This window comes from Amblyomma mixtum, chromosome 1 (genome assembly GCF_055824585.1).
Source record: "Amblyomma mixtum isolate Tamu chromosome 1, ASM5582458v1, whole genome shotgun sequence".
NCBI lineage: Eukaryota > Metazoa > Arthropoda > Arachnida > Ixodida > Ixodidae > Amblyomma > Amblyomma mixtum.
Genome location: NC_143012.1, coordinates 7,528,942 through 7,548,622, shown reverse-complemented (window position 1 = coordinate 7,548,622; position 19,681 = coordinate 7,528,942). Strand labels below are relative to the sequence as shown.

The 19,681-nt window shown below is 44.1% G+C and overlaps 2 protein-coding genes across 2 annotated transcripts; one reads left to right on the top strand and one right to left on the bottom strand.

Moving 5' to 3' along the window:
* The first annotated feature begins 177 nt into the window (after positions 1-177).
* On the top strand, positions 178-8,134 carry LOC149365387 (protein XRP2-like). The gene is made up of 9 exons (XM_089542110.1): positions 178-343; positions 420-537; positions 1,041-1,132; positions 1,205-1,377; positions 1,451-1,557; positions 2,847-2,954; positions 3,988-4,068; positions 6,175-6,268; positions 7,434-8,134. Exons 1-9 carry the CDS (start codon positions 258-260, stop codon positions 7,601-7,603), a joined length of 1,029 nt encoding a protein of 342 aa, XP_089398236.1. The 5' UTR covers positions 178-257; the 3' UTR covers positions 7,604-8,134.
* Positions 8,135-10,607: 2,473 nt separating this feature from the next.
* On the bottom strand, positions 10,608-19,352 carry LOC149365386 (protein phosphatase inhibitor 2-like). Its single transcript, XM_089542098.1, has 5 exons — positions 18,716-19,352; positions 18,226-18,387; positions 16,817-16,908; positions 13,304-13,439; positions 10,608-11,363 (listed from the first exon to the last, which is right to left on the bottom strand). Exons 1-4 carry the CDS (start codon positions 18,934-18,936, stop codon positions 13,330-13,332), a joined length of 585 nt encoding a protein of 194 aa, XP_089398224.1. The 5' UTR covers positions 18,937-19,352; the 3' UTR covers positions 10,608-11,363; positions 13,304-13,329.
* Between the last annotated feature and the right edge of the window lie 329 nt (positions 19,353-19,681).

The window sequence follows — 19,681 nt, the reverse complement described above, 5'->3', positions numbered from 1 at the left end:
GTTACTAGAACGTGTTACCAAATAACAATGCGATCTCGCTTGCTTATCGTGCGTGCTTCTAGAAAAAAGCCTGTTGAGTGAGCATGTTTTGCCACAGCTCCGTTCTCAACCACTTACCCTTTCAGGTCGTCAGCGTCGCCTAGCAACAGAGCGCACTGATGGACAACATCTCTTCGAAAAGCGCGAGGGTTATTGCTCCCCAAATTTCGGCTGTTAGTTTATGACACATACATTGTCACACATGCAATCTACGCACTATGGGCGCAATCCAACGCAAACTGATGCTGTTTTCTACGGAAGGTGCTCGACCGAAAGAAAGCGACCAAGCAAAGGCGTACTCGTGGTGAGTCTCGACTGTTTGCGTTGTTTTTCGTCGTCAGTTCATGGCGAGACCAACGGCAACGTTTGAATTTTCACAGGGATGTCAGGCCGAAAGTGGACGCCGCCAACTACACTGTCGAAAATGCGGTGGAGACCATTGTCACGAAACGGCCAGGAAGCGTCGACGGGCAACAGTTCGTCATAAGGAACTGTCACGTACGAATTTGATGTCTGTCTTTTGGGCATAGCCTATGAGTGTCACCTTATACTGACTCTTACAGCCCCGCGCGAAACAGTTCAAAAGCAACTTATGCATATATGTGATAATACATCTACAAAACTTTTCACGACATGATCGCACTGCATTTGTTTTTTTATTTTAGAGGGGAGTGGGGATAGGGGAGGGAAGTCTTTCAGCCATGTATTTAAGCCCATGCAATGTTACCTGGGCTTATCTTATACACCTCTACCTGATATATTCAGTTGAATAATCATGTACAGGTGTTTTTCAACATTTTTAATTATGCTCACCATCTCACTCCAGCATGCTTGTCCATAAAATTGTAGTATAAAAGCCCACATAGATTGTTAGCATTCCTTCTGTATTTTCTTTACCCTATCCCCATTCAATGCAAATCAACACAACTCAAAATTAATCTCTGTATGCCTTCCTAACTGCAGTATTGTTTTCTCTTTAAAAACTTTCCAATGACATGCAGAATGCCAGCCTTTACATACTGGATTACCTCAACTCTGTGACCATTGATGACTGCGTCAACTGCACCATAGTCTTGGGCCCTACACAGGGAAGGTAAGAAAGCACACCAAGAATCTCACGGTGCCCTGTAGCCAAACTGCGCTGTCATCCTCGTCACATGTGCAGTGTGTTCCTGCGCAACTGCAACAATGTGCGGCTTGCGTCTGCCTGTCAGCAGTTACGAGCCCGGGACTGCTCTGGCATAGACTCTTGGCTTTGTTGCTCTACTCAGCCATCCATAGAGTCGTGCTCCGAGATGCGGTTTGGTTGTCTCACACTGGCATACGAACAATTCCCAGGCAAGGCTTTATTTGTCAAAAAAAATCCACCGTGGCATACAAAGCCTTAATGTGAGCTTTTTTTTTATTTCAGAACAGCTAAAGAAAGCTCAGCTCAGCCCTTTCAACAACCACTGGAGTGAGGTGTATGACTTCACACCCACCACACCAGACCCAAACTGGTCCCTGTTACCACCTGAGGCAAGTTTGTGATGGTTGTGACACTGATGTTTACTGGTTATGAAAACCATTTCCAACTGATGAAAACACAAATAATTACTAGGGAGTTTCAGAAATTTCATTTATGCTTCCATCAGCGCCGTAAGCTTTCTTCAACTTTGTTACTGAAAAGCAGTGTTCAAGACTTCAGTAGCCTTGGCAGCAGTACAAAACTGCTTTAGCCACTAAAAAAACTTGCATTCTTTAATTGCAACAACTAACAGAAGTAGAACGCAGCAGTGATGCCATTTGAAAGCAAAGTCACTCTCTCAGGTCCCTGAATATACATATAGCTACATTTGCACAATAAAAATTACCCTTGTGGACTAAATAAAAAGATAAGGACTAGATAAGGGCAAAATAAAAAGCAGGAAATCTTCAACACCTTTGCATCAACAAAGCTTGAATAAAAGCTAGCTGGTTACAAGTAATTCACTCTTATAACAATGTCGAGTTCTAGTTTGCACAAATCATACTTCGTAGCTTTTCTGTGCCTGGGAAATAAACCTGCAGACCAATAGAACACATGCACAAGAATTTGAGGTACCTGCCCTTAACATCACCTTCTGCTATCTAATTCTGTGTCAAGTGCTTTTCAGTATGATGCATATGGTGCAATCTTCATTTGCTTGTAGGTTTCAGTAAATCATATACTAGACGCTTAGTTTAATGCTGTCAGCTTGGTAAAAAACTGCTTGTACTTAAACTTACAGCTACATGTAATGAACTCTTCAATTCATGATGCTCAAATTGTTTCATTACTACACTTTTTTGCTGTGTGCAATGTCAGCACATGTTAAAGAATCCCAAGTGAACTAAATTGATCTATGGTCTTCCACTACAGTGTTCCTCATAGCCCATGTGTTCCTTTAGGACATAAAATTCCGCATACTAACTGCAAAGCTAGATATTATGGTACAGAATCAGCCATCAATATGGCTACAACATTAATAAAGTGATTTTTTTGTGTAGTGAAATCATTTGGAATGAATTCTGATGGTGTTAGTTTTGCACATTAAAATCTGCTTCTCAATTGCAGTACAGCATTTAGGTACACAAAGCCATTATGCCAAACTGCAGCTCATCCCATAAAAGAAAACATATCACGACTATTAATGATGTGCGCCATGCAAGAGTGTGTGTCCATATTTTGTATAAAAGAATACTGTGTCATTTTGCCTATGTCCACATATTACTCAAATGAAAAGAGATTGGTAGGATTGGAATGGATTGCATTGATTTCTGAGCTGGTTGGCCTGGTGGCTAGGCAGGCCATGCCCCAGACCTTGGTGGAATCCTGCCCTATGCACCTGAGCTTGGATCTTCAGAGGAGCCAGGTGCCACTCACACTCGGGCCGAGTTGCAAGCGTGACAATGAGGCAAGTATTCGATCTCCCATGAATGCTGGCACACCATCCAACAGAAATACTATTCAGTTGCTTCATCCAGAACACACACACATATGGATACTAGTTATAAAATACTGTGTGGTGAGTAGCATAGTGTCACTCAGCGCAACCCATGGGCACTGAAACGCCACAGGACGTCCCCAGGACGTCCCAAACGTCCCCAGGACGTTCAAGGGAGTTTCAGTGCCCATTGGGTTAACTGATAACACCAAGGGGAGGCGAGGGGTGGTGGACACAGCCCTAAATATTTACAGGGTGCTTCCTTTATGCCCTGATGAGGCGACTTTATTCACCAACAATTAAGTGCTTTAAAAGTCTTAGTTTTTGCTTTCAACTGTGGCTGGTGCTAATAGGCGAAGTTCTCATTTATCCTTATGAGTCGCAATATGCTGTGAAGTCGTCATACTGGCCAAAAATTTTGCTCCATGCACCCTTGGTGCCACCCCACTACGACTGTCTCAGCGCAGTTCTTGCTCCACACTATGTTCATGGCTGTCCTCTTGGCTACTCGCTATCAGAAGGCTGTATACCCGCTCTGCATTGGGTAGCCGATGCATCTGATGCTGTTCAAAGCATTCATGCTGTGTTGCATCTGGTGTTATTACTAGTGCCCTTATTACAGCTCCCAAAACTGTGTTCTTGCTAATGTCTTCAACATCCACAATGCAGGCTACCGGCTTGTAGCCATCACGTAAAGCCTTCTCCAAGACAGCTGGTATAGCTCCAGGATTGAACAGAAGTTTCATCAAAAATTAGGCTTGGGTTTGATAAATGAACTGCTTAAAAGTTGCAGTATGGTGCCTGTAAACATTGTTTGCTTCAACAGCGTAACTGAGCGTGTATAACCTGAAACTTTGAATGAAGTTCTGCTTTGTTGCTATACATGCTGTGCTCATATGTGTTATGACCTCAGAAGGAAAGCCAGGAGAAACACACTTATATCTGTTGTGAGAGGCGTCGCCTCACTACATTTTTCGCATCTTCTATCTACTTTTTGTTGCAGAGGTGCTTGGTGGTGTTCTTCTGGGAGGACAACCTTCAGGACAACAGCATGGCCTTTGTGCGAGGTATGAGGGAAGCACAGGTAATAATCACTGCAATTAACACAAATAGTGAATATTAAGATCTATGAGCCAAGTCATCTGAGACTCTTAGATTGACCTGTGCACTGATGAACCTATTTTGCAGACAAAAAGTACAGGGTGTAGCGCTAGGAATATAAACAACTTTCTTCAGTGTCACTATCCAGCTTGCAGTCAGGCCTTTTGAAGAGGTAGTGTAATCGACCTCTTTCAAAGTTTGGTGAATGTGCAGGCAGCGCCTAATATGGCAGAATTATGGCAGAGTCAGTTTGCGCACAAAACGGGTTCCGTTGCTACTTCTACACTGAAGTTCTGGCTAGGTTTGGACAGCAGTGCACAGTTCTGGGTAAACACACTTGCCACTAAGGACATTAAATATTTGTCTGCCAAAGGAAAAAAAAAAATGGAGGGAACGCAGAGGAAACTGGGCCTTCTTGGTGATGCTAGGATCTTTTGATACCTCCCTGCAGTTCATAAAAATTCTCCACAACACTAAAGCGGAGCTTTATGCGCCGCCTAGAATAAAAGCGCCGTGGTGCACGAAGGTGCAGCATTTTTATAAAGAGAGATTAGCACCATTCAATACACACATAACCTCAGAGACCACAGACATCTTACCCTGTAGACTAGGTTCAAAAACAATAGAAAACTGTAGAGCTTGCAACTGAACTACACCTTTTTTGTTTAGAAATTAAATGGATGATGGCCTAACTGTCTTCCACCCTGCACTAGGTTTATAAAACTGTTGCTTCCTTTACAACACTTCTAACACAGCAGACTCCCTCAAGGTGCAAGATTTCTATATGGCAGAACAGCAACTTAGTGCCCTCATTAATCAATACTGACTGGTTCTGTCCTTAGTTTCGGTTAGAGTTAGAACTTTCATGCAGGGTCAGTTACTGTAAGAAAACTTGAAACTTTCACGACTACTAAAACGCTGAAAGCATGCTGGCAATACGCAATGGTTTGCCTGTTATGCTGTTGCTATGGGGGAGACATAGAATCCATGGACAATAATTTGGTCCACTCCAAGTGCACCAACTAAAGATAGGTGAGGAAATTGTGGAGGGCCAGGAAGCTTTTAGCTATGAGAACAGCCAAGGAGTAGTTAATCTACAGAAAGCACAGATAGCGAAGAGGAGATTGGAGGATTTGAGCAACAGAGTCAGGAAATACATAGATTAGATACGAAGCGTGAAGATGCCCCTAAATGGGTGGAAAGATAGCTGCTGTAACCTGAGCAGCCTTGCTGCAAAGGCCATGCCACCAGAAATGCATGTATATGGCGTGAAGCTATATTTTTTACAGTAAAAATACATGTGTTGTGCTTTGAATATGCTACTTCAGTTAATCAGAACTGCTGTACCACTTTCACCTGGGAATGAGTGTGAGTGCTCCTATGTCTGTTACAGACAAACATTTGTCTGCGACACGAATACTTAGTACTCGCTGAAATAATGTCTTTTAAAAATACGGTGCAAGTTTGATGTGTGCTTTCTTGCTGTGAATATTACACTGCTACAAAGCAAAAATTAATCATGACTTCACCCAAGCTCCTGATCACAAAAAGATTGACGAAATCAAAATGACAATAACGTAACTGACATGTAAGGGAAACAGGGGCCAACATTACTGAAGGAAACCAGTGTCACAAAGCTGTGGGATCAACCAGTTTCAAAGAGCAGGGCAAGGATGCTTGGGGCTCTCAGGCAGTGTTTCATAGTATTATTGGGTTCTTTGGAGCTTTTGGTTTCTCCAAGCACCTAAATCTACATGTACCTCAACCCTAACTTTTCCATTTACCCAATTTATTTAAGGACTAATCATTCCGCAATTCCTAAAAGCAGACTTATTCACTGTAGAGCCAGTAATTATAAATTGATTTTGGACGTTTTTTGAGGCACTGTGCACTTGCAATGTCTTTTTCTTGCATGCATGGCTGATGGGAAGGTATGGAAGCCCAGACACACAGGGTTTTTCAGGCAAATTTGAAAACCGTTAGGGTTACTTAAAGCTAAAAAGGCTGAGAAGCCCTACAATAAGCTTTTCAGTATCAATTACGGTCTACAAGTAATGCTTCCTGCATTGACGTGCTCTTTGTGTTGCAGGCAGACCTTGTGCAGACACTGGAGGCCAGCTTTGAGGATGGCGTAGCACAGACCCTCTTTCACAATGGACAACACGCCAGAGCTGTTCAAAAGGGCAAGCACTTCTTTGGTCCTATCGTCAACATCCATCATTCAGACTTGTCATTGCTTATGCCCTGTTAAATTTACTAGTGTAATTAGTGTCTATGATCATGCAGTCCACTCTCAAAATTCAAACTCAAAAGGGGCCATAAATTTTGTCGAACTATGCAGAGCTTGAATTAGAGGGAAGCCTGTTTAATACGCTTAATGTTAACAAAACCAAACCATCAGTATGAATTACAAGATGTTCAGACTAACGGCATTCTACTATGCTAGGGTAACAAGCTCACTTTTAGCATTGAAACTGGTAACCAAGAGTGGAAAAACTGTTTATGGATAAACATGTAAGCATATAGAACATTTAGCAGTAAAATATAAGAGAAAGTTGATGTACCATGCTGTTGATGTGCAAATTTTAGTCCAATTACATCTTCGTTTTATATATACGCTAATAATCCAGACAGCGACAGATACTACTTATCATGATATAGTGCCAAGCATTTTCATTCTGTAGTACCTACAACAATGTGCCACAAAAGGCAGTTCTCAGCTGCATTAATTAGTGATTGTTAAATTTCTAGAACTTGTGGCTTTGAAATGTGCAATTGTATGAGCAAAATTTACTATCTGCTAGGTTCCAGGTATCTTGCTCAAGCGGGAATGCTATTAAATAATGGATACATTGTGTATACTAAGTGTTCTCACATGCAATTTAGAAACTTGATTTGTCAATTGGCCGCTAATGATGCACTGACAATTAACTAAACCTTGTCCACCTCTTTTCTTTGAACTTTCTCATAAAGGTTCCAGGATTTATAGTAAGCTAAACTTTAAAAAATAACAGCAGTTGGCAACAACAGTCCACTGCTGCATTACTCTGCCAACTAATCACAGCAGTAAACAAAATAAACTTCTAAACATTTAGCGCTAGTCACAGACTTCAAAATCCTTGGACTTATAACTTCACCTTGTGATTAGCATTTTGTTTAGGTAACAAGAAAAGCTTTAACAAACTATTTTCTTGCTGTAAAAGAACGTAGGTGGAGCTTCACTGCAGACTTAAGTTGTATATTCGACAAAGGATTTGATAAACAATAATGCCAACAGAAAAGGTAGGCAAAAGATGGTGCAAGAGCAAATCGCCGAGTTTTGAAACTGCGCTGATTTGCATTTTGCAGGACCAGCAGTGGCCCTCGAGTACACCGGTGCGGACTGCCGGCAGGTGTGCGAGAAGGTTGCGGCCACACTGATGACCCGAGGAGCCCACTACATCTCTCCCCGAGAGCCCGAGGCTACCAAGCAGCAAATTGAAGCTGCCTTCAACACAAGCCAGTATTCGTTCTCCTGAAGGACCATAATTTAACGCAAGAGATGGCTCAGAAGGCAGAAGAGACAGACAACACTGCTAGTGCAGAGAGCGCTACTGCTAGACTGCTAGTGCGTGTTGCTTTTTAAACAGCACAAGACTGTACAGTGTGGGTGACATTCACAAGGAACTCCAGATTACCTACTGAAGGCTGCAAAACTGCGACAATACTTCTAATTTAATGACGAAGAGAAGTGGCGGTTATGACATGTTAGCCAGACACATATTGGAGAAGAAACAGTCTTCAGGTCTTCACATCAGATCCGAGCGGTGGTCAGAAATGGAATAGTGGTTAGATGCTCCCTCAAAGGGTGGCGTTACTGTCCAGCAATACAGGCAAGCATGCATGAGGTCACAAAAGTGTTCATTACCTGCAAGCAGCACACACAGTGGCACGGTTTGACACAGTTATGCATTTCAGTAGCCACTTTTTCCTAGGTATAATTGTCACAAACCTGCTTGCTTTTACGTGCTTGTTTCAGCACATTTTTTTTTTTTCCAATAAAATTCAGTTATTATTAGCACTACTGCTTGTCACCTTTGCTGCCTTTAGTCTTGTATGTTTCAGCTGCACAACTATCAAAGCTCTCTTGGAACGTTTCAGCTGCATTGCGAGACGATGGAAAATCTAAATAGTTAGCAAACCACAGTGACATCATCATTGTCAATTGCTGAGTAACTAAGCATAAGTCTGGACCATGCCCTTGATTGAAGGTATCATAGGAAGTTCAACAGTGCAGACATTATAGCATTTGTGCATACGTGGTACCTACAAAAATACTGCTGCCGAAAATTGGTGTGTCAAGCTTTTGCAGCAGGTGTCTTGGCCCAAATTGGTGATATCTTTTCTACACCTACAAAAGAAATTATGTGAGTTGTTTAAAGCTTGATGATAACTACCATTACCTCTAGAACTAGAGTCACATGTTGTCATGTCAGTAATACCTAGCTGAAATCACTTGAAAATTTTGGCCTCAACATAGAACTGCACGTAAGCTCAACAAAACAGCATTACTGTTCAAATATAACAAAAACATGCTGAAAGGAAAGAAAACTTTTACTTGGCAAGTCCCGACAGTAGTCAGAAATTTCAATGTTGGTACACAGGCTGAACGGCATCGAAATTGTAATTGCCCTGATGACCACAAAGAGATGCCTTGTCTCGATTAGAACTCTCAAATTATTCATGTGATGTTTTCATGTGAAAGGCATGTAATGTTTGTGGGAACATCCAGAAACGAGCATACATTTCATGACTAAGCAGTGGCAAACTTTCAAACCACATATGGCACGAGGAAAAATATCATTGGGGCCAGTGATGCCGCACAATACTGTTATCAAGGCTCTGGGCATTTGAATAATTTTTCATGCCTGTGAGGCATGGCATCAGCTGCATTATGACATCAAGTAATACTTCTGTTTGGGATAGTTCATTCATGGTGAGATGCAACAAAGACAGCACGACAATGGGGACAAGAAGACCGATGACCCTGGTCCTTTTGTTTGAGTCTTCGTTCCTATTGGTTGGCCCATTTTCATTATATGTATCTTTCATTACAACATCGCTGCTATACAGTCATTATTAAGATTGGTTGCGATTTTCTGACGTTTTAACATCCCAAAGTGACTCAGGCTACGAGGGACGCCGTATTGGAGGGCTTCGAATACTTTATACCGTCCGAAGTTCTTTAACGTGCACCGACATCATACAGTAAACGAGCCTATAGCATTCCACCTCCATCAAAATCGACCGCCATGGCTGGGATCGAACCCGCGCATTTCAGGCCGGCAGCGGAGCGCCATAACGAGCTGCTGCAATTGCTCCTGCCTGAGGCTTGACCATCTAAAATGAGTTCCTGTTCCTTAGACTGATGCTATCAATTGTAAACTTTGACGTAACTTTGGAGGTCACTCACATGGACAGATTGAGAGTTCCAGATTCATTCCCGGAAGCCTGGGCCGATATTAATGTGCATAGTCCATTCTTAATACATTCCCTTTTTTTTTTCATTCTTCGTGATTGGCTAAAGTGAATCCATGCTGCTGTCATCATTGAGCTTCGGCTAATGGAAATGAAATGAGAAGCACAGCATTGCGGGAGCCAATCCAGCCCTGTCCGTAGCGTACTGCCTCAAGCATACCAAATTTATAGTCTGATGCGGTGTATCGCTGTGACCATAGTGACGACAATGCAAGAGATAATTCATAAACAGAGGGCAAATTTTGCAATTTCTGGTACAGTAGCTGTAAACTGTGTGGTTTAACGCCCTGAAGCGACACATGGACTGTGAGGAACGTCGCTGGGGCATCAGAAAAATAACTAGCATGTGAAAATGGTGGTAATACTAGCCTATACGAACTCCAATTTATGTAAAAAGTGCACAAGACTGCAAGCATTTAAAAAACAAAATCACAGTAAGGTAAACTATTGCAAGTATTGCAAGGGGCACTTAAAAAGAACACGCTTTTCTCAGCTGGTTCACTGTACACAAATTTTGTGGTGTTCAAAACAGACGAGCACCGGAGTGGTTATGAAAAACTGTTCTGTACTCAATCTTTGACCGCATGCATACTTGATTCTACAAGTGGTGTGCGTCTCATATGCTCAGTGCCTCATTTCAGGGCCTACAGAAACAATCTTGTACCCTCTCCATTTTCCTTTCAATCCTCAGCAGACTAATGATGGAATGTCAACAATAGGGAAGAACCACATGCGGTACGATGATAGATTGCTGGCTAGGCATCAAGTGTCATTATATGAGCTGAAGGCAACTCTGCACAAAGCCCTCTAACAATGCCAAGGGGTCAGAGAAAACTTCAAACAAGCAACACTTTCAACAAGAGGTACCCAGGAATAATAACCATGTGTAACCTCCCTGATACGCACACTGCATTCGCTCTTGGCAAGAGGAATGGATGCCCGACAAGGATTGGACGTCCTACAGACATCCCGCAGACATACACAAGAATGGATGTACCACAAACATACAACTCAGCAACATTTTTAATGGCTGAGGATCACAATCACAGGGACTCCTATATGCACACACACAGATCCCCTGTGTCAGTACGGGCGCGAAACGTCCTTGAGAGAGTCTCCATCACCCGGAGGCAGGACAACCGGCCGTTAGGAAGACTTGACTGGCCCGCCGACCAGACGCAGTGTTGTGTAGCTCTCTCACTAGACGGCACGCACTGTCTCACCCGCACGACACCAGGGGGCGACACTTGACTAACGTCTTCGGGGTGCACACAATTTCAAGCTGTCCATGTGCATCCCAAGCTTGCCTGGAGGAGAGTCCAGTAGCAGGAAAGAGGGATGCAAAAAAAAAAAAAACGGTAATGGGGATGGGTTTGGGAGGCGGAGCATACAGGAGGCGCTACAGCACAGCATCCAGAAGAAAAACAGTATATGCAATAACGAACTGTCCATCTAGAATTGTACAATGGCTTGCAGCTGCTGCGATGGCGGTCGGGGCTCAGCAAAATAACTTAGCACAGTTCCACCTTCTTTCACCCCCTCTAAAAGCAGACACGTAGGCGCGCTGGGAACTCGAAGGGAATTTCTGTGGGCACAGAATGACACAGCGTCGCTAAAGACGACGTGTGGCTGATGGCAAACGAGGAAGAAAATTTCAGGCCGGGCAGCCAGAGCATGCGACACTTTGGCATGGCCAGACGATCGGGTGGCGATTCCATGATCCAGTACCGGAAAGCACGGCCACCAACGAACAAGCGTTTTCTGGAAAAACCCAAAAAATGCATAGTGCAGTTAATCAGCCACAAAATCGAACGAAAGCTGACTTTCTTCATAGCCAAGAGCGAGCACAGATTGCATGTGGTACTGTACGCAGAAAAAAAAGGGACTAAACACAACAGCTAAACAATTGATAAGCAAATTTCTCTCTCATGCTGTTTCGGTTTCAATAGCCAAACAGTGGCTGTGATGTCAAGGTTGTTTGGTTTTGGTTTTGTTTGGTTTTGTGGGGTTTAACGTCCCAAAGCGACTAAGGCTATGAGAGACGCCTTAGTGAAGGGCTCCGGAAATTTCGACCACCTGGGGTTCTTTAACGTGCACTGACATCGCACAGTACACGGGCCTCTAGAATTTTTCCTCCAAAGCAATTCTAGCCGCCGCGGCCGGGATCGAACCCGCGTCTTTTGGGTCAGCAGCCGAGCACCATAGCCACTGAGCCACCGCGGCAGCGGTGATGTCAAGGTTGTGTATAGGTCACATGAGGCATGAAAAAACATATAATCGCTGCTTCATCATTTTATTTCCCTACAGCGCAAAGCAAGCCTGCCCCAATAGCTGGAATGATAACAAATGGAGAAGCAGCGATTAATAGCCGTTTTTGCATATCTCATGTGACCTAAACACAACTTTAATGTTACAGAACTGTTTAAACCAAAACAGCATGAAAGAAAAATTAGATAATAAACTATTATGCAGTCAGAGGCGAATACAACATAGTGATCCATGCATTGTAATGTCTTATGCATCACTGCAAAGGAGAAAACATGCCACCAAAACCTTTAAAAAGGGGGACACTGTTTTCAAATGCCCCAAAAATGGCCAAAAAAGTGACTTTTTTAAAACACTTATATCCGCTTGCACGCCTCGCTCTTAACACTGCCCCAAAGTGTGCTTGATGAAATCGAGCAAGAAGTACTTTTAAAAAATCATGTTCTGTGAACCATGGCAGCACTGCATAGCGAGGATACGCTCGAACAATGGGCGCTTTTCCATTTTTATTTTTATTCTTTTTATATTAACAATAAATAGCCACCAACCACAACCCAAGGTAAGGAAAGAGTTAAAGGACTATAGACACCTAATTTTAGTTGCGCGTTTCCTTGTTTCAAATGAGAAATTAGACAATAGAATACATGGCTCACCGTGTGGTATTCACATCATCATCAGCCCGACTATGCCCACTGCAGGGCAAAGGTCTCTCCCATGTCTCTCTAATGAACCCTGTCTTTTGCCAGCTGCGGCCACCGTATCCCCGCAAACTTCTGGTATTTGCCAGAACCATGAAATAATTTCTTCCTTCATACTGTTTTGGTTTCGATTTGGTTTGGTTTATGGGGTTTAACGTCCCAAAGCGACAAAGGCTATGAGAGACGCCGTAGTGGAGGGCTCCGGAAATTTCGACCACCTGGGGTTCTTTAATGTGCACTGACATCGCACAGTACACGGGCCTCTAGAATTTCTCCTCCAAAGAAATTCCAGCCTCCGCGGCCGGGATCGAACCCGCGTCTTTCGGGTCAGCAGCCAAGCACCACAACCACTGAGCCACCGCGGCGGCTGTTTTGGTTTCGGTTTCATCAACCGAACGATGGCCGTGATACATAGTTCACACTCAGATCACATAAGGCACAAAAAAACTTGTAATATGTAATATGTATGTATCAGCAGTTACATTGCAATTTTTTTCGTGCCTCAGGTAAACTATGCATGAACTACATATCACAGCCATTGTTCGGTTGATGAAACCAAAACCGCATCAAGAAGAAATTCAATTTCAAATTATTTAAAAATCTTAGGGAAATACCACGCAGTGTGACCCATGCATTCTGATGTTGAACAAATCATTTGAAAGAAGAAAGCATGCAAGCGAAAATTTGGTGTCTACAGTCTTTTAATAAGACAGTAACCAAACCAAGATGAGCCCTCACCTGAGTGGCTTGTGCTGGAGGCAGCGTCAGTCGTCGTCATCGTCGTCGTCAGCACCAACGGGGTCCTCGGGAGCCCCGAACCGCTCCATGCGATAGTGCTTCTTGCGCCTCTCCTCGAACAACCGGTGCTTCTCCGCTGCAGAGGCACAGACACGTAAGAGGAGAGGACAATTGCTCCGGTCACTGGCAGCGGTACAATACCAGTACAGCCTCTGACCAATAATACCAGGTGGGGGTTTTCAAAACGGGCTCTGTGGACCCTTTGGGCTCCCTGGAATCCTTTCCGATTTCCGAAGCACCTAAATCCCTGCATGCCTCAACCAGTTTCCTTTACCCACTTTATTTCGGGACTAATCACACTACTATTAACTGAGCAGACTGTTTCACAATTCAGCCAGTCATTATTAATTAAATTTGGACATTTTTTTTGAGACGCTGTGAGTCTGCAAGCTCCTTCTGGCATGCATTTCAGGGAGGGAGGGAAGGATGGATGCCGAGGCATGCGGGTTTTGAAAGCTCTTCAACGTTCTTGCCCCCGTTGAGACTACAAATATTGAGGATCCATAGTCCAAAGGTTCGTAGAAACAAAATGACGTCGGAAAATATCTTTAAAAAAAAAAGTGAACGGATCGCAACAGGAGAAGATAAGAACAGCAGTAGTACAAGAACACTTCTGCATGATGCTGACACATGGCATAAACTTTAAGCTCTGTACGTTGCTATGCACCACCTAGCTTGCTGCCAGGTGTCGCCAGCATTCAGATGGCTCAAAGCTACTTAAAGGTGCACTGAAGAGGATTCTGAACATGCCTTTTTGACGCGGGAACTCAATCTGCACATTCCTAGCATTCTTAGAAACAGTGACTTATTGCCCTGTGTGGCCGATTTCCCCAATTAAAACGAATTAACGTCCAGCTCCCGCCTTTTTTTTTAAATTCTGCCTCGTACGGTGGGCGGAGTCTACCAACGCGTGGAGCGCCTTTCACCCAGTCCCGTGGAGGCTTTGCTTTCGCTTTATTTTGCTTTTTTTTTAGGTTTCCATGAATAAATAGTTTCATTCGCAGATAATATAGCCGCAAAATAAGCCCGAAGAAATAAAAATACGCGTGGACTATTTGCTACTACGGACTACTACGTATTACTCCGCCGATGGCAGAGCGGCAAGCCGCCACGGGACTGTGTGAAAGGCGCTCCACGCGTTGGTCGACTCTGCCCACCGTACGAGGCAGAATTCAAAAAAGAAAGACGGGAGCCGGAAGTTAATTCGATTTAATTGGGGAAATCAGCCACACAGGGCAGTAAATCGCAGTTTCTAAGAAAGCTCGGAACGTGTAGATTGAGTTCCCGCGGCAAAAAGACAAGTTCAGATTCCTCTTCAGTGCACCTTTAAAGCACCTGCAATGCTACTGTGCTAGACCAGGCAGTGCGACTTCCCTTTCCCTCCAGTACCCTCACACTCCGGGTCCCAGTGCAAGCCCCGTGTTGGAATGGTTTGCTTCGAAGCGGCATCCATGCACAATTGGGTGCAGCACCAGGCACAGGGAAATTGCTGCTCTCTTTTAGCTTTGATTCTCTTCACTCTCCAACACCGTACATTCTATTTCCCTGACAGCTGTACACCACACTCGCACAAATGATGGCTGTAAAGAGCGAAAACTACTCTATTCTCTAAGAGACAGCATAGAAACAGTTGCAATAAAGTCCACTGCAACAAACTACCCACAGTGCTGCTGTATGCACACTCAATAGGACCTTACAGTAAAGAATTCGGATTAAGTCCGGCTCTCTGAACACAGTGGCAACACTGGGAAACACCTCTCTCTAGCAATGAAAGCCGTGAGATGAAGCCAAAGCATGCAATTCTTCCTTTCCAACTTAAGGGGGGACAATGCTCTTGGAAGTGAAGTTTATTTTTGTCGCAGAGAGATGAAGTGCACTCAATGAATACAAATTTTACTCATATATGAGTACCTTTGACATATAAATTTTTGCGTTTTATTGCTGTACCAAGCTTGGAGAAAGCGTGGTGTGACAACAAAACATGGTAAGAGGCTAGAGTTGCTCTTAAATTTTAACCAAAGGAATAGTTCATGCAGTGACATCCTCCAAATATTTTTATCGGCCTGAGTTTTTCCAACACAGAACATTATACCCATGTTTGCATAATGCACTCGTTACCATGACAGAGTGAAAAAAATGAGAAAGTAATTCAAAAATATAGGAATGTCACTGCATGAAGGATGTATCAAGGAACACAATGCAACAAACCACATGTAAATCTATGAAGCCATTGTAATGCTACGCTCTCAGCAAGCAGGCCAGTCGGGTAAAAAAAAACTTGAAAAAACTGGCATTTTCATGGATATCTCAGCAAATTTTTTAGCTACCTACAAACACACACAAAAAAAATTTAAAAGCCACTTCAAGGCTGTTTTGGGGGAAAATTTTTTGGGATTTAATAATAATAATAATAATGCTTTATTTCCACCGAATCAAATACAATTTGATGGAGGAGAGGAGAAAAAAAGCGGCTATCCGCTTGACGGAGTTCTCCTCTCCTGTTCAGACGGCAGTGACAGAAAACGAGGAACTAAATTGAACATCAAGTCATCAGGTCATTAAGAACATAAAACGAAGAACTAAATTGAACATCAAGTCATAGATGAACAAAAACATCAATATAAGCAATGTCTGTAAGCGAACAGAATACACGGAAATCAAAAGGGGGTATCAGCAACGAAAAAGGGGTATCAGCACATTAGACGACCAGTCATCAAATAACAAAAAGGGTGGAGAGCAATTCATAAAACAGGAGTTGATGTATTAGCACTTAACCAAATGAACAATCATGCTACGCAGAGAGGAGATGGTGATTTCACGGAGGTTTACGCCTGCTTCAATTAACTGCTTCAATTAGAAAGACTTTATGGATACGAAATCTAGTGTTTCTAAAATTCGATTTTGTTCTAAGATTTTCGTGATTTGAAAGCCGCATCCCCTCTCAAGAAGGCTGAGGGGTGTGTTAAGTACTGGATGCAACTGCCAGGCGCACTAACAAAGACAACATACTAAAGAACTAGAAAAGAACAATTACATCACTTCTATCCAAAGCATATAAACACGTCTGGTAAACAAAAATTCAGATATGAACAAATATGCATGTTGTTTATTCAGAGTAACACGCAGTTAACTGAATGACTCTACACAGTGTTTCTTTACGTACATGGGAATGCCAGTTGTGTACTTATGAACTAACTCATGTTCTGGCAGTATGAATACATGAGCAATGAAGTGGAATCATAATGTAACACAAACATAACAGACCAAAAGCATGTAAACAAAACCAAAACATCAAGGAATCGAACAGCCCACAAGGCCACAAGTCATGTCATGCACAACAGGCAAGCAGTGAGGTGCATGACTCCTTCATGCATGTACTCGACAAGGCGACAGTGGACGCGAGGTGAAACAGTGGCTGTGGAAAGCAAGCCCATAGTGCCAAATGTCACATACCTCTTGCCGCTTCTTCAGCCTTCTTCTGATCTTCGGTTACCAACACAGCCGGGGTGAGGGCACTCGGCTGCATAGTTGTGGCCGACTGGATTCTGTGCAGAGAGCAGATTTAAACTTGCAATGTTACGATCTAAGGTCACTTCATTGAAATTTCACCCTCAGGATGCGTGCTGGGGACTAATGCCATCATAATCATCATCAGCGCTGTGTTCGTCCCTTTCTTCCCTTTGGCCCTGTGCTGTAGCGCTGCTTCACTAGATATATCAAATTTATGTTGCTAACAATGTGCTGCCATTATATGCTGCCATCATGCCCCCATGTTCAGTGTTTTAAAGAACTTGTGAAGAAAATTAAGGAAAGGTCAAGTCACCAGCCAGCTTCGTTTGAGTGGCTGCAAGTGAGCACATTAGAAACACCAGTTTTGCATCTGGATTTCAAATCTTAAGTAACAATAGCACGGTTACACTTATTTAATGAGCAGTCAGTCACACTAGTTTGCCGAGACTTTTCATGAACACTTCTACTGGAACCTGCACATTTGCTAATGATGTGGAAGTCTGTGGCAGCCCTCTTCTAGAATTTCACTACAGAGTGATTTTTTTAGACAATGTGCAGTCAGTGTAGCCAGTATTAATACCACTGTAGATTGTCACTGGTGCTACAATGATGCACTGTATATTGATGCACTGTATATAGATAGAGTGCCCACGATACAGGTGACCATAAGTAGATAAGCCAAACCCGCGGCTTTTCGTCTAGCTGTCCAGCATGTCAGCTACCACGACATCAGTGCAAGCCATCTGTACCATTCCTACACTGTGAATATGTGGCATCTTGTATTGTAGTTGCCACTCAGTTGTCACGTATGAGAGCTGTGGTTCCCACCAAACTTAGCCATAGGTTTTCATAACAGTTCCTGGCAGCGTTACAAATATTCAAATAAAAAAGCCAATGTCAATGCCAAAAAGAAACATCATGTTCCAGCTCCAACGCACCAGACAAAGCAAGAGGTAAAAAGCAGGAATTCTGTGCCTTTTCATTATCAGTACACAAAGAAGCGATGGTGATCGCAGCACAATCATTATGCGATACGGGTACAACGTGAAAACAACCTTGACCCTCCTATTTAAGGCAGCCCTTCAACAGATCACAACCCCACATGACCCACAGGTGTGTTAGACGTTATGGCACATGCAACTCATGGCTGCCACTGAACCACATGACGTGATGTGACACCACTGTGCAGCTGTAAAACGGAATGATGATATGGTGCATGCATACAACTTGCGGCCTCCCCAATACTACCCTATATTGAGACATCACGACGGCATGTTATTTACTCCCTGTTAGTGATGTCAACGATGGCAAAATTTCTCGTGATACATCTGCCACAGTAAAACAACGCTTACTTTTCTGCTAGTGCTTGAGCGCTTACACCTCCTGGGTCAGTTTTCGTGTCATAGTTGTAAGGTGTCTTGGGCTCGTCAACGATCATAAACCCATAGTCCTTGTTCTTTGGATGAAAGGTCTCCTTGATGTTCTGTTCGTCCCACTTGAGGTCTTGAGCACTCCTGCAATAAACCCACATTCACTCAGCTTCTCACACCCCAACTCTAGTAAAGCAACGGCGCAAAGCACAGACAGAACAAATCTGTCAACAGCGCGAAGGCTGTGCGCTGCGTAACGACGGAAGTGATATCTGACCCTAGGTGCTCGGCGTCAGAGACAACACTCGCGCGAAAACAGTCACACGGCCATAAAAGCTATGCACACAACCACGAGACACAATCTACAGAGCTACAAAGTTCGGTCTCACTACACATGAGTGCTCTACACACAGTGCGGCTTGACTGCCACTCGCGAAGATCAAATTGGGCACCCCGCTACAAACCAACTCACACCCTGCGCTCGAAGCTGCCGCTGGGCTTGAGGATGCTCTGACCACCACCCCGTGATGGCCCGGCAACTGCATATCCCTGGGGGGCATAGCCTTGGGAAGCATAGCCCTGTTGTCCTTCCTGCGGTGTGTAGTAGTAGCCCGGTTGCTGATAAGCTTGGTCGAGATACTCCTGAGGCGAGTATCCCCGATACGTGCGGCCACCCGGCGTGTACCGCGACATGTCATTTGGACATCGGCTCCGGCCCACCGACGCCGAAGGGTCGACGCTGCCACAAGCTTGACATGCCTCCACTTCTTTTTCGTCAGCAACAGATCGGCGAGGCACTCAACAATTGTTAAATGCGCGGTGATTTACAATGCAACCAACGATGAAGGAAAAGACACCGGTGGAAAAGCTAGGCCGCGCGTCGGTCTTCTCGGCACACCAGAGAGATAGTCTCCAAGCTGAGAACTTCGAACTGAGGCAGTGCGCAAACGACATTCACGCGGGGTCACGCACATTCGGAGGCGCTCACCACGTGCGAGACACCGGCACAGCATTTAGCGGACAACAAACAGCACGTTCGGAGTCATCCAGGTGGCCTGAGAAAGCCAGCACGCTACGCGCGCAGTGCGGGCAGTGGCATTCCAGTGACTACTCCCGACTGGCTACGACGAGCTTCTCGTGTACGAGAGGCGTAGGGAATGCGGACGCGCTTGACACGAAAGAAAAACGCGCGGGAAACTAAGTTCCCATCGTCTAGCGTGAGTGACACTTACTGCCGCCGGGCTTCGGTGTACTCGAAGCTGCTGGAGGGCTTTAATATTCCCTTAGGAGGCCGCTTCGCTAGTTGCTCCGCCATGTTTGACTCCGCCTGAGGAAACGAAAAAAACGATGACGAAAAATGAGGCGGGTCGTTTGAGAGAAAGAGCGATAGAGAGAGAAGGTGGTCGGCGCTGTCCGCGCCTCCGCGCTGCCAATCGCA